The sequence below is a fragment of the Nerophis lumbriciformis genome, linkage group LG14 (genome assembly GCF_033978685.3).
Source record: "Nerophis lumbriciformis linkage group LG14, RoL_Nlum_v2.1, whole genome shotgun sequence".
Taxonomy (NCBI): Eukaryota; Metazoa; Chordata; class Actinopteri; order Syngnathiformes; family Syngnathidae; genus Nerophis; species Nerophis lumbriciformis.
In genome coordinates this window covers 7882772-7896323 of record NC_084561.2, presented here as the reverse complement: position 1 = coordinate 7896323, position 13552 = coordinate 7882772, and the positions used below count along the sequence as shown (strand labels likewise).

At 38.9% G+C, this 13552-nt stretch overlaps 1 protein-coding gene across 1 annotated transcript in view; it reads left to right on the top strand.

The window, feature by feature from the left end:
• Positions 1 to 8612, top strand: part of ccl44 (chemokine (C-C motif) ligand 44) — a 23183-nt gene extending 14571 nt beyond the window's left edge. Inside the window, exons 4-5 of the mRNA XM_061976114.2 lie at positions 4921 to 4999; positions 6229 to 8612. Of these exons, the coding sequence (XP_061832098.1) occupies positions 4921 to 4959 (39 nt within the window). The 3' untranslated portion in view covers positions 4960 to 4999; positions 6229 to 8612. The remainder of the gene's footprint in view (positions 1 to 4920; positions 5000 to 6228) is intronic.
• The last annotated feature ends 4940 nt before the right edge of the window (positions 8613 to 13552 follow it).

Below are 13552 nucleotides of genomic sequence, written 5' to 3'. Positions count from 1 at the left end.
CTAGTGACTCAAAGCGCTTTACATAGTGAAACCCAATATCTAAGTTACATTTAAACCAGTGTGGGTGGCACTGGGAGCAGGTGGGTAAAGTGTCTTGCCAAAGGACACGACGGCAGTGACTAGGATGGCGGAAGCGGGGATCGAACCTGGAACCCTCAAGTTGCTGGCCCAGCCACTTTACCAACCGAGCTATACCGCCCCAGTATGAAAAGTACTAAATAAATAAAAGTACCAGCATAATGGAAAAAGACATCCAATATCAATGCTATAATTGCTATGCTGAATTGGGTCTCATTTTATCCGTTAAACCATATCCAATTATATTTTTAATCCGCGAAATATGTGAAAATATCGTCTAAACCAGTGTTTTTCAATCTTTTTTGAGTCAAGGCACATTGTTTTCATTGAAACAATCCCAACTCACACCACCAGCAGAAAATGTAAAAAAAACCTCAGTAGACTATATTTACAATATAAAGTCATTTTCATCATATACCTGACGCAATTGTTCGATACCAATTTAAACCATAACCATAACGGTCCATGCATCACTAATTCCATCCATCCATCCATTTTCTACTGCTTGTCCCATCTCTTGTCTCAAAGTACAAAGCAATAAGATACCTGCTGCCTCCTACTGATATGTATTGTTACTCTGCCGATCTTTATATACTGTAGCACAGAGACACAGCACATTATGTGCGGATATATATATTCCATCCATCCATCCATCCATCTTCTTCCGCTTATCCGAGGTCGGGTCGCGGGGGCAGCAGCCTAAGCAGGGAAGCCCAGACTTTCCTCTCCCCAGCCACTTCGTCCAGCCCCTCCCGGGGGATCCCGAGGCGTTCCCAGGCCAGCCGGGAGACATAGTCTTCCCAACGTGTCCTGGGTCTTCCCCGTGGCCTCCTACCGGTTGGACGTGCCCTAAACACCTCCCGAGGGAGGCGTTCGGGTGGCATCCTGACCAGATGCCCGAACCACCTCATCTGGCTCCTCTCGATGTGGAGGAGCAGCGGCTTTACTTTGAGCTCCCCCCGGATGGCAGAGCTTCTCACCCTATCTCTAAGGGAGAGCCCCGCCACCCGGCGGAGGAAACTCATTTCGGCCGCCTGTACCCGTGATCTTGTCCTTTCGGTCATAACCCAAAGCTCATGACCATAGGTAAGGATGGGAACGTAGATCGACCGGTAAATTGAGAGCTTTGCCTTCCGGCTCAGCTCCTTCTTCACCACAACGGATCGATACAGCGTCTGCATTACTGAAGATGCCGCACCGATCCGCCTGTCAATCTCACGATCCACTCTTCCCTCACTCGTGAACAAGACTCCTAGGTACTTGAACTCCTCCACTTGGGGCAGGGTCTCCTCCCCAACCCGGAGATGGCACTCCACCCTTTTCCGGGCGAGAACCATGGACTCGGACTTGGAGGTGCTGATTCTCATCCCAGTCGCTTCACACTCGGCTGCAAACCGATCCAGTGAGAGCTGAAGATCCTGGCCAGATGAAGCCATCAGGACCACATCATCTGCAAAAAGCAGAGACCTAATCCTGCAGCCACCAAACCGGATCCCCTCAACGCCTTGACTGCGCCTAGAAATTCTGTCCATAAAAGTTATGAACAGAATCGGTGACAAAGGGCAGCCTTGGCGTGGTAGAGGAGTTTGCGTGTCCCAATGATCCTAGGAGCTATGTTGTCCGGGGGCTTTCACGCCCCCTGGTAGGGTCTCCCAAGACAAACAGGTCCTAGGTGAGGGATCAGACAAAGAGCAGCTCGAAGACTTCTATGGGAATGAAACAACAAGGATTCAGATTTCCCTCGCCCGGACGCGGGTCACCGGGGCCCCCCTCTGGAGCCAGGCCCGGAGTTGGGGCACGATGGCGAGCGCCTGGTGGCCGGGCCTGTCCCCATGGGGCCCGGCTGGGCACAGCCCGAAGAGGCAACGTGGGTCCCCACTCCAATGGGCTCACCACTCATGGGAAGGGCCATAGAGGTCGGGTGCAGTGTGAGCTGGGCGGCAGCCGAAGGCAGGACACTTGGCGGTCCGATCCTCGGCTACATAAGCTATATATATTGGTTGGCAAAAAATATTTTTTTAGACCAATTAATTTTTTCCACGGCACACTACGGTGGTTGAAAAAAACTGGTTTAAAACGTCCACAAAACGCCACAATTTCAAATGGCCATTTTGAATATTCCGCTTCAAAAGACTTTGGCGAGGTTCGTAGATTAGGGATCTGATGATGCCACGGTGGAAAATTCGAGTGCGCTCTGATTCATAATGGAAATACGCAACAATTAGAACAAGATGTGCATTTTATCATTTGCAATCCCTATGTAAGACAAGAACACGTTTTTCTTTTTCTATGCATTCTAAATAAATAATAAAAAGTCAGCTAACAATGGAGTCGACTACTCACCAGGATAGTAGAAGGTTGTGGCCAAATTACGCTTGTTGTGGCAAACTTTTGTTTTTTTTAACCCTTGTGTGGATTATGGTTAATTCATACCTGCCAACTTTTGAAATCAGAAAAACCTAGTAGCCAGGGTCCAGGGGCCGCAGGCCCCGGTAGGTCCAGGACAAAGTCCTGGTGGGGGGTTCAGGCCCCCCAACGCAAAATGATTGATTGCATTCAGACAGGTTAAAATGTTGCTAAAACCATCACTTTTCTATCAGTCACAGTGACTTTTCAAAACAAAAATATTACAGCAAAAATCATATGGGTTGATTGACATGTTTATTCTGTAAGCTAACTTCAATAGTTTGAAATTATTTTGACAGTTAATGCCAGTTATCCTGTCAAACTTTCACAAGACTTCAATTTGTTAATTGAAAGTATAAACAGTATAAACACTTTTTACAGTAAACAAATGGTAAAACAGTACTAAACAATTCCATAAAAAAAAAAATTGGTGTCATTATTAACTTTCTGTCCAAGCTTGTATAATCTACCGCCTTGTTCAATTGTAAAAAATATTTTGTGCCTAAAATTCACATTTCTATCACAATTATCATACTGTAAACATGGTAAGCTAACTTCATTAAAATTAATAGTCCTGTCAATAGCATGGAATTACAATTCAAATGTAGTTTTTTTGTAAGCCTTTCAAAAGAATTCAAAATATGAAAAATTAATGAAAATTAATTTAAGCCATCAGACACTTGAAAAGTGGCACATCACATCTCTAATGTAATCATTTTAATTTTTCAACAGAAATAGCACTTCAAAAATATTAAGGACATACTTCTGTATTTTGGTAGTTATGCTGTCAACATTTAACAAGATTTCTTCAACTTGGACTTGAAGGCATAAATAGTATAAACACTTTTAACAGTATAACAGTACTAAAGAATTCCAATAGATAACATTGGTGTCATTACCTTTTTGTGGCTAAAATCCAAATTTAGCAACGGCATTAGACTTGTGTTTTTTTGTCTCAACGTGGTCTTTTACATCGCTAATTCCTCCGGGTCCGATCGAAAAATCTTGTCTGCACAAGGTGCAATTCGCGTAGTTTTCACCCTTTTTGGAACGGATAATTATTCCCGGATAGGCTTTTGAATATTCTTCACGGAATGACTGCAGTTTTCTTTTCGGTTTAAGACTCGTTTGCGATTTTTCTCCGGCTGATTCCATGATCGTTCGCTCGTTTGGAAACAATGGGCAACAGGTGCCTCGTGCTTGGCAGCGGTGCTATAAATAGCCTCGCGCATGGCATTCGGAATGGCTCGATAGAAAGTTACGGGAAGCAGTGTCGATTGTGATTGTTGTTACACGATTTCGTGAATAAAACTTTAAAAAAAAAAAAAATTTTTAATTAATGAAAAACCGTATTTTTTATCACTGCAACCGTAACCCGGAATAGGTTGATGAAAACCGTACTAATTACGGGAAAACCGGAGTAGTTGGCAGGTATGTTAATTCATCATCTAAATGGAAAGATATAAACATCCCATCAGTCTGCATCCCAGTGAGATCAGACATTGTACAGTAAGTGATTGTTTCATTATGTTCGTAGTTTGTATTTTTAGTTCAGCACTTAGCAATATTGCTGCGTGAGGTTTCAGTAAAGCTGGAGCTGGAGCTTGAAGGTAGAAAAGCGCTACACAAGTATTACTATTTGTCCCAAAGTAGACTTTGTTGTCTCTCACAAGTCTGCCATGAGTAATAGGTTTGATGTTGTGATGGATCACGTGACCGCTCACGTCATGCTCATTATTCCAATGGCTCTGGAATCTCTATAAGATTCATAATATATGATCAAAATATTTCAACAAATTTCTGCAAAAAAAGTGATAATTTATCATATTGTTGGTGTTTATTACACGTTGCATTCATATTTTGCTGGGGTTTTTTTTTTTACATTTTTGTTGTGTTTTGTTTAATTGTAAAAGATGTCTATCAAGGAGCTGGTCTGAGAAGTATGTTGTTAATATTCAGTGTTTTATTGTTCATAGTTAATATTGTAAATCCCACTTTCTTTATTTTAATGTACATTTTGGGTGGGAAGTCCCGTTCAGTAAAACACTGTAAAATTTAATTCCAATTTTTTGAGGTGGTCTGTCATAACGTTTTTGGAAGTTTATCGGACATTGTGACTTTTGGTATTAGTGTTCCTGAAAAAAAAGGGACCCAAATACACATACAGCTAAATGTGTACATATAATTCATACACACATACACCTTGGCCCCGCAGACACATTTTTTTCTCTCAATGTGGCCCCCCGAGTCAAAATATTTGCCCAGCTCTGCTTTAGATGCGAGCCGATATTATCAGCTTTTTTGCTGATAGCGGATCGAGACACCCCTATTATTTAAAGTCTTAACAAAATCCTATTTCATTCATTTTTTACATTAAAATACATGTCATCTTGTATAATAGGCAATCTTTAACTGTTCCCTGTCTTTCACCTTCAGGAGAGAAAAGACAACTGGGCCATTCTTAATATGGAGTGATTGCAAACTGTCAAATATGGAGGACAAGAAATAGTCATAGGTGCGTTCCTTTGTTGTTCAGCTTGTCTATATATATATATATATATATATATATATATATATATACATACAGTCGTGCTCATGAGTTTACATACTCTGGGAGAATTGATGATTTCTTGGCCATTCTTCAGAGAATATGAACGATAACACAAAAACCTTTCTTCCACTCATGCTTAATGGTTGTGTGAAGCTATTTATTGGCAAACAACTGTCTGTGTTTACTCTTTTTAAATCCAAATGCACAATAAGGAGGCACTTGAAGAAAAATGGGCTGCATGGTCGAGTCGCCAGAAGAAAGCCATTTCTGCGCAAATGTCACAAAGTATCCCGCTTACATTACGCCAAACAACACAGAGACAAGCCTCAAAACTTCTGGAACAAAGTAATTTGGAGTGATGAGACCAAAATTTAACTATTTGGCCACTCGACCATGCAGCCCATTTTTCTTCAAGTGCCTCCCTATTGGGCATCTTGAAACAGCCACGCCACAATTTTTCAGAGAGTCCTGTATTTCAACTGAAGTTATTTGTGGATTTTCCTTTACATCTCGAAAAAATTTCCTGGCAGCTGTGGCTGAAATCTTTGCTGGTCTACCTGAATCCCTCATTTTCTACTTCTTAATCAGCGTTTGAACATTGCTGATTGGCATTCTCAATTCCTTGGATATCTTTTTATACCCCTTTCCTGTTTTATGCAGTTCAATTACCTGTTCTTGCAGATCCTTTGACAAATATTTTGCCTTCCCCATGACTCAGAATCCAGAAACATCTGTGCAGCACTGGATGAAAGATGCAATGGTCTGTCAGAAGCCCAGAAACTCACTGATCTTTTATACACACACATTAATTACAAACAAACATGTCACATGTGAGGATTGGAACCTTGATTAGCTATTCAAACCTGTTTGTGTCAACTTTTGTGCATGTTATCAGATCAAAGTCACTGGGGTATGTCAACTTTTGATCAGGGTCATTTGGGTACTTTCTTTTGTCATTTTGATTTAAAAAGAGTAAACACAGTTGTTGGCCAATAAATAGCTTCACACGACCATTAAGCATGAGTGGAAGAAAGGTTTTGTGTTATCATTCATATTCTCTGAAGAATGGCCAAGAAATCATAAATTCTCCCAGGGTATGTAAACTTATGAGCATATATATATATATATATATATATACACATACTGTTTACTCATGTAATATTCTAAAGATATGTATTGTTTCTACTCTACAGGCCAAGTAAACTCTCTTAAAAGCAGAGTTAGTGGACTTCTCCGGATGTCTCATGTCTCTATATAACCAACTATCCGTCTCCAGTGGACCAGACCTGGGCAGCAATATCTATTTAAATGGCTTTACATATTTCAAAACAGGAGCGAGGGATTGAAAGATTCGCAAAATAAGTGAGGAGGATTTTTTTTTTTTTTTTTTTTTTTTACATGTAAGATAAGTTGTGGATGTAAAATGGCTCTTAACTGTTATTTGCCGGAAGTGTCTGCCCACTCTCTCTTCATCCATGTATGTGGCTAATCTGTGGAAATGTGATGTTTTTTAAAAAGTATCAATGAGCGGTGATTTAAATATTGTCTTCGTACGTGCTTTTTTGTGCTACATTGTAAACTTCATTCACACGCTCCGAGTAGTTCAGGTTTTGTGGAGGTGGCGCGGAATTTAGGGGACCTTTTTTTGTATGAATTCAATTAACTTGCACCTTGTTTCGTACAATCGTACAATCCAGGTTTCAGAGCTCAGATTTTGACCTCCTGTTTGTGACTGTTACACCACATAGAGCAGGGGTGTCCAAACTTTTTTCCACTGAGGGCCACACATTGAAAAATTTATTAACTAATTGATATTTTCCATTTTCAAAACCAATACAATATTTATTATAACAATTTAGGCTCCTCTCAACTGTGGTGAGGGAATCAGTCATTAAAGCATTAAAAACAAGTCATATGTATATATATATTTTTAACTTTCAACACTAAAATATTTATAAATCAACTTAAGATGTATTCGTTCATATAAAATGTAAATTTTTTTTGTATGTTTTATGCTCTTTTTGTCAAAGAAAACCCATTTTTTTAAAGGCCAAACACAAAATGTGCAATATCTTCCCCCAAAACAATTTTCTAAATTGAATATTTGATGTGAAGTAATTGGAGCCGTACATAAGTAAATAATTCATAACAACATTGCTTTTGCTTGATTATTATTTTTTGAGCAATGAAACTTTAAGAACAATCTGACAAATAAAAGGTATCTGGATCCAAAAGTCCTCCACTCATAAAAGTATTAAAAATAAGTCATATATCAATATATGTTATTTTTACGTAAACCTCTAGATCAGTGGTTCTCAAATTGTTTGGACCAAGTACCACCTCAGAAAACACCATATTGACCAGCATTAAAATACAGTAGCCTAGTAGGCTTAAATATTCATTAAAAACAAGGAGGGGGTTTTATTTAACAACTATAAATATTTATTATTTTTGGCCACCGTAACATTACACACAGTTTGAAAAGTAACACTGTGTTGGAATATTTAATTACCGTATTTTTCGGAGTATAAATCGCTCCGGAGTATAAGTCGTACCGGCCGAAAATGCATAATAAAGAAGGAAAAAAACATATGTAAGTCGCACTGGAGTATAAGTCACATTTTTTGGGGACATTTATTTGATAAAACCCAACACCAAGAATAGACAATTGAAAGGCAATTTAAAAGAATAGTGAACAACAGGCTGAATAAGTGTACGTTATATGAGGCATAAATAACCAACTAAAAACGTGCCTGGTATGTTAACGTAACATATTATGGTAAGAGTCATTCAAATATCTATAACATATAGAACGTGCTATACGTTTACCAAACAATCTGTCACTCCTAATCGCTAAATCCCATGAAATCTTATACGTCTAGTCTCTTACGTGAATGAGCTAGATAATATTATTGGATATTTTACGGTAATGTGTTAATAATTTCACACATAAGTCGCTCCTGAGTATAAGTCGCACCCCGGGCCAAACTATGAAAAAAAACTGCGACTTATAGTCCGAAAAATACGGTAAGTCATTCTTTGGCGTACCACTTCACGGAGCATCCGTACCCTGACACAGTTTGAGAATCACTGCTCTAGATCAACTTCAGATCTATCCGTCAACTATACGTTTTTATTCATTTTTGAACAACGCCAGTTTTAAAGTAATGTGTAAATATTTTCTCGTTACATTTTGTTTCACTTTTTATGTTGTTTTTTTTAATAGTATTTTTTAAATGTGCTGTGGGCCTTTAGAAAATTAGCTGCGGGCTGCAAATTGTCCTCGGGCCGCAATTTGGACACCCCTGACAGAGTATTAAAAAAAGCAATGTTCTATATTGACTGTTAATAGCGTGGAGTCTTTGGAAGCAGCTATTTCAACATGGTCACCACCTATCACATAGTCGGCCATTAATCTATGCCAAAGTACTCATCTTGACTCATCCATTCATTTCCAAGGCTGTGACAAGGCTGTTAAACATTCTGAGTATTGTAAAAGAACACACTATATGTCAAGTAAACTATTTTATAAAATAACATGAAATAATGCTTGTTTTTGTCTTCTTTCGGGCTTATCAGTAGGTCATTTTAGGCTCTACGATTTGTACAAAGTATTGATTTTAAATACTGTCACTGTACGAGTTTGCATCGGTCTTTATCCCATACTTGCCAACCCTCCCTATTTACCTGGGAGACTCCAGAATTTCAGTGCGCCTCCCGAAACCATTCTCCCGAATTTCTCCCGATTTCCACCCGGACAACTATATTGGGGGCGTGCCTTAAAGGCACTGCCTTTAGCGTCCTCTCTCACCTGAAAGGGAGACTATTATATATGTATCCGTTATCCATAGGTTTATCTATAACCCATAAAGTAGGCAGGCACGGAGCTATTTCTCAGCGTGTGTTTATTCTAGCCGGCACGTTAATACACTGACACACAACATCCGGATTCCCATCATGCATTGCTTCAAAACTACGGCAAGTAGTAATGTCCAAAAACATAACAGAGACGAAGCAGAAGAACAAAGAAGAGACATGGCGACGACGAGTAAGAAGAAGAAGTACGCTTGCAAGTTCCAAAATGATTGGAAAAAATAATTTCAGTTCATCCAGGACAGCTCGAAGGGGAAGGGGTATGCTGCCTGCACATTTTGTAGATCAGACTTTTATGTGTGTGTATATGTGTAAATAAATGAACACTGAAATTCAAGTATTTTATATATATATATATATATATATATATATATATATATATATATATATATATATATATATATATATATATATATATATAATGAAATAAATATATACATATAGCTAGAATTCACTGAAAGTCAAGTATTTATTTTATATATACATATATATATATATATATATATATATATATATATATATATATATATATATATATATATATATATATATATATATATTAGAGATGCGCGGATAGGCAATTATTTCATCCGCAACCGCATCACAAAAGTCGTCAACCATCCGCATCCACCCGAACTAACATTTAATGAAAACCGCACCCGCCCATTGTTATATATCTAATATAGACGATGCAAGGCATTAGTGAGGTTGTAAAGCTTTTGCCTGTTAAAGAAAGGAGACTGATCCAATTCAGCAGAGACATTCAATGCGTGCCACGCTGTCACGGTCCAGACGCACACTAGTGCGCAATCATCTGGGAGCCGCGCTGAGCGCACCTCCAAGCGCGCTCGCGCCACTCAAACTGCTGCAGGCAGCTGCGTTCTATCTTGTTTCAACATCCTGTGGCACTCTTCTGGGATCACGGCGGACGAAACTGCTCATGCTCAGGGTGTTTGCGGAGGTTCGGGGTTTTGCACAAATGTGATGCACCATGTTAGATGTCCCGGTTTTGTGACTGTCGTAGACATAAACAGCGTCGCAGCTCTTGCAAATCACGTAGCCAGCATTACTATCATCCTGATTTACAACCTCATAAAAACGAGTCCACGCTGAACTTTTCTGGCCTTTTTTTCCCCTGGTCTTTAGTATTCCCTTTTTTAGTTTGTCGCGTACCACGTTTGCTGCCGGCGTTGCCATCTCTTTTTTTTTCTTCTTCTGTTGTGGCAAATGCTGCAGGTGCCTGCTCGTTTTTCGTATGTGGGTAACAACATTTAACTATGTATATATATTTCCAAATTGGTTTAACTGCCACCTGCCTGAATCTATTTAAAATCAATTTTTTTTTAATTTCAACCGCCCGACCCGACCCGCGGATAAAATCTAATTTTTTTTTATTTCAACCACCCGACCCGCGGATAATCCGCGGACTCCGCGGTTGTGTCCGCAAACCGCGCATCTCTAATATATATATAAATATATATATATATATATATACATATATATATATATAAGAAATACTTGCATTTCAGTGAATTCTCGCTATAAATATACTCTTCCCCCTTAAACTGTATTCTATTTTGCGTCCTCTTCTGCTGATGTTTTCAACCCCCCCCCCCCCCCCCTTTCCAGGCTAAAAACAGTACGGTTGACGTCCGCAATTGGGGGCTAATTATGGCGTCCTTCGGCTTCTTCGTCAGATTCCAGTATTTATTTTTTGTTAATTTTGTTAACCATATCTGTTTTGAAGTAATTATGGACCCAGGGGACAAAATAATGCAGTTAATTAATGAAGGTAATAGTTTTACATGCCTTTATCCACACGGTTCATGCAGGAAAATGGGCTCCAGTTCTGTAGATGACGTCACACTGGAAGCGGGGCGGTGTATCGAGTCTGGTGATGGAAAGGGGGTGTTAAACATAGACATCTTATAAGTAGACGCAGCATTGGCTGCTGTGACGCGAGAAATTGGGCCGCCATCTTGAAGTGGTGATGAGGAGCCGGCGAGCAGCCTAAACTGACAGTTGACAGGTAGAAAACAAAGATGCCGGGCTGGTGTTCAGCGTTTTCCTGCTCAAATGAGCGGGCTGTTGAAAATAGGAATCGGGGGATTACTTTTCACAAGTAAGATTTAACATTAACGTACTATTGGTTGCATTTTGTGAAAAGAATATTACCACAGACTTGAGAAGGAGCAAAGATCTTCAATAGTACTGAAATCGTAGCCGCTAGCAAACAAGAGTATGACCATAATAGAATTGCTTGTCAATGAAATTAATTACATTTAAAAATGTCATACTTGAATAACAAAGTTGAAATAAATTATGAAGATAAAGACTGTAAAAGCCAACACAGAATTAAGACAGAATTTGGTTTTATTCTGAATCCAGTGAAACAGGTTGGTGGTTTTAGCTGATATAAAGACTTTCAGGTGTTTATAGATGTTTATGTTTAAGTATTTGGCAGACGTTTTATCCAAAGCGACATACATAAAAAAATACATATGAAACAATCACTGTAAACATGATCATTTAAGGGAAGAATGTAATACAAAATATCAATACAAAGTGTCAAGACAGAATAAACTCTCTGCTGCTGCAGCAACAGAGATACAGTCTATAAGATATATAGATATCTAAAGTATTCATACATTGTTTATGTAGGATATACGCATGTTTATATAACCTAATCATATTGTTTCCTCAATTTAAAAATACCTGACCGTTTTTTCCCCCCTTCTCTGGGATTATATTCCCAGTTTTGATCTCGGACATCTGGCATACTTGCCAACCTTGAGACCTCCGATTTCGGGAGGTGGGGGGTGGGGGCGGGGGGCGTGGTTAAGATATATATATATATATATATACACATATATATCTATAAGAAATACTTGACTTCCAGTGAATTCTAGCTATATATATATATATTTTTATATATAGCTATATATATATATATTTTTATATATATATATATATATATATATATATATATATATATATATATATATATATATATATATAAATAAATAAATAAAATAAATACTTGAATTTCAGTGTTCATTTATTTACACATATACACACACATAACACTCCTCTACTCATTGTTGAGTTAAGGGTTGAATTGTCCATCCTTGTTCTATTCTCTGTCACTATTTCAGAACACACACATTATACAAATATACATTATAAAATCAATAAGAAAACGGGAGCTCTAATTTGGGAGTCTGAATTAGGATCAGAAGTTCCTATATAAACATTGCGTACTCACGTCGCCATTTTGTATTGATTACTGCAGCTGTACACTGGATTCATTCACAAATACAAACTACAACTCACAAACACTTTAGAGTTAGGCTCCACCATCAGAATGTGTACTTAAACTTATAAAGATCACATGGATATTATTCAGTGAGTTGATTCACCAAAACTAACCTGTTATACAGGAGGAAAAAGCACACAGGACGTTTCAATTGTTCACAGACTGGTCGCTCTCATCAGAATGACAAGACACTTCCGGTCTGCAGGTGATAGCATTCAATTGGGAAGAAACGCCCTACTACCCCCTACTGACCAATGTGAATACTGATAAATGTGTAATGACAGCTCCAAAAACGAATTCAAACCACAAAATAAAATAAATAAATCAACACAAAAATGTGACACATTATGGGTGGGTCACATATGCATGTACAGTAGATGGCAGTATTGTCCTGTTTAAAAGTGTCACAACATTGCTGTTTACGGCAGACGAACTGCTTTACGGTAGACGAAAACTTGACTGCTGTTGTTGTGTGTTGTTACCGCGCTTGGAGGACGTTAATGAAACTGCCTAACAATAAAACCACATAAGAAACCAAGAACTCTCCCTCGATCATTCTACAGTTATAACGTGATTGGGCAGGCATGCTGTTTATATTGTGGGAAAGCAGACGTGAGAACAGGCTGTCAACACGTCACTCAGGTCCGCATGGAGCTGGAGGGGGCGTGGCCTCCAGCTCCGCCTGAATTTCGGGAGATTTTCGGGAGAGGCGCTGAATTCCGGGAGTCACCCGGAAAATCCGGGAGGGTTGGCAAGTATGACGTCTGGTCACTTATAGCATATAAGAATATTCTATTACTGTTAAGCAAACTATGAATAATAAAACACGCCAAAACATGTGTCCTTTATCATAGCTACACGTATGACAAAAAAGCACGTGAAAATCCGTGGTATTTAGTGAGGTAAGAAGAATTAAATGCGCTAACAGTTCATTGCTCCTGCCAAATGAATTGCACTGAGTGGAGCGGATCACCACTCCAAGATGGCGACCCCGCGGCTCGTCAGCGCCAGTAGGCAGTAGCGCTCCATGCTGCGTCCCCTTAGAAGATGTCTATGGTGTTTTATTGTGTACATAAAACCCTTTATAACAATTTTATCATACTATACCATGAGAGTTGTCCTGGCTGTTCCACCGATATTTGCAAAAATCAGGTTCCCCCAGAGATCATTTCAAGGTACATTTTATCTACATTTCTTTTCAATGTTGATTTAACTGTTCTCTTCCTTATTAACAGGTGACTTACTAATGCTAAATGTTAGCTTCATTAGCATTGTTAGCAAATCCCTAATAGGGGAACTTCAGAAGAATGCTATTAGCCTATTTTAGT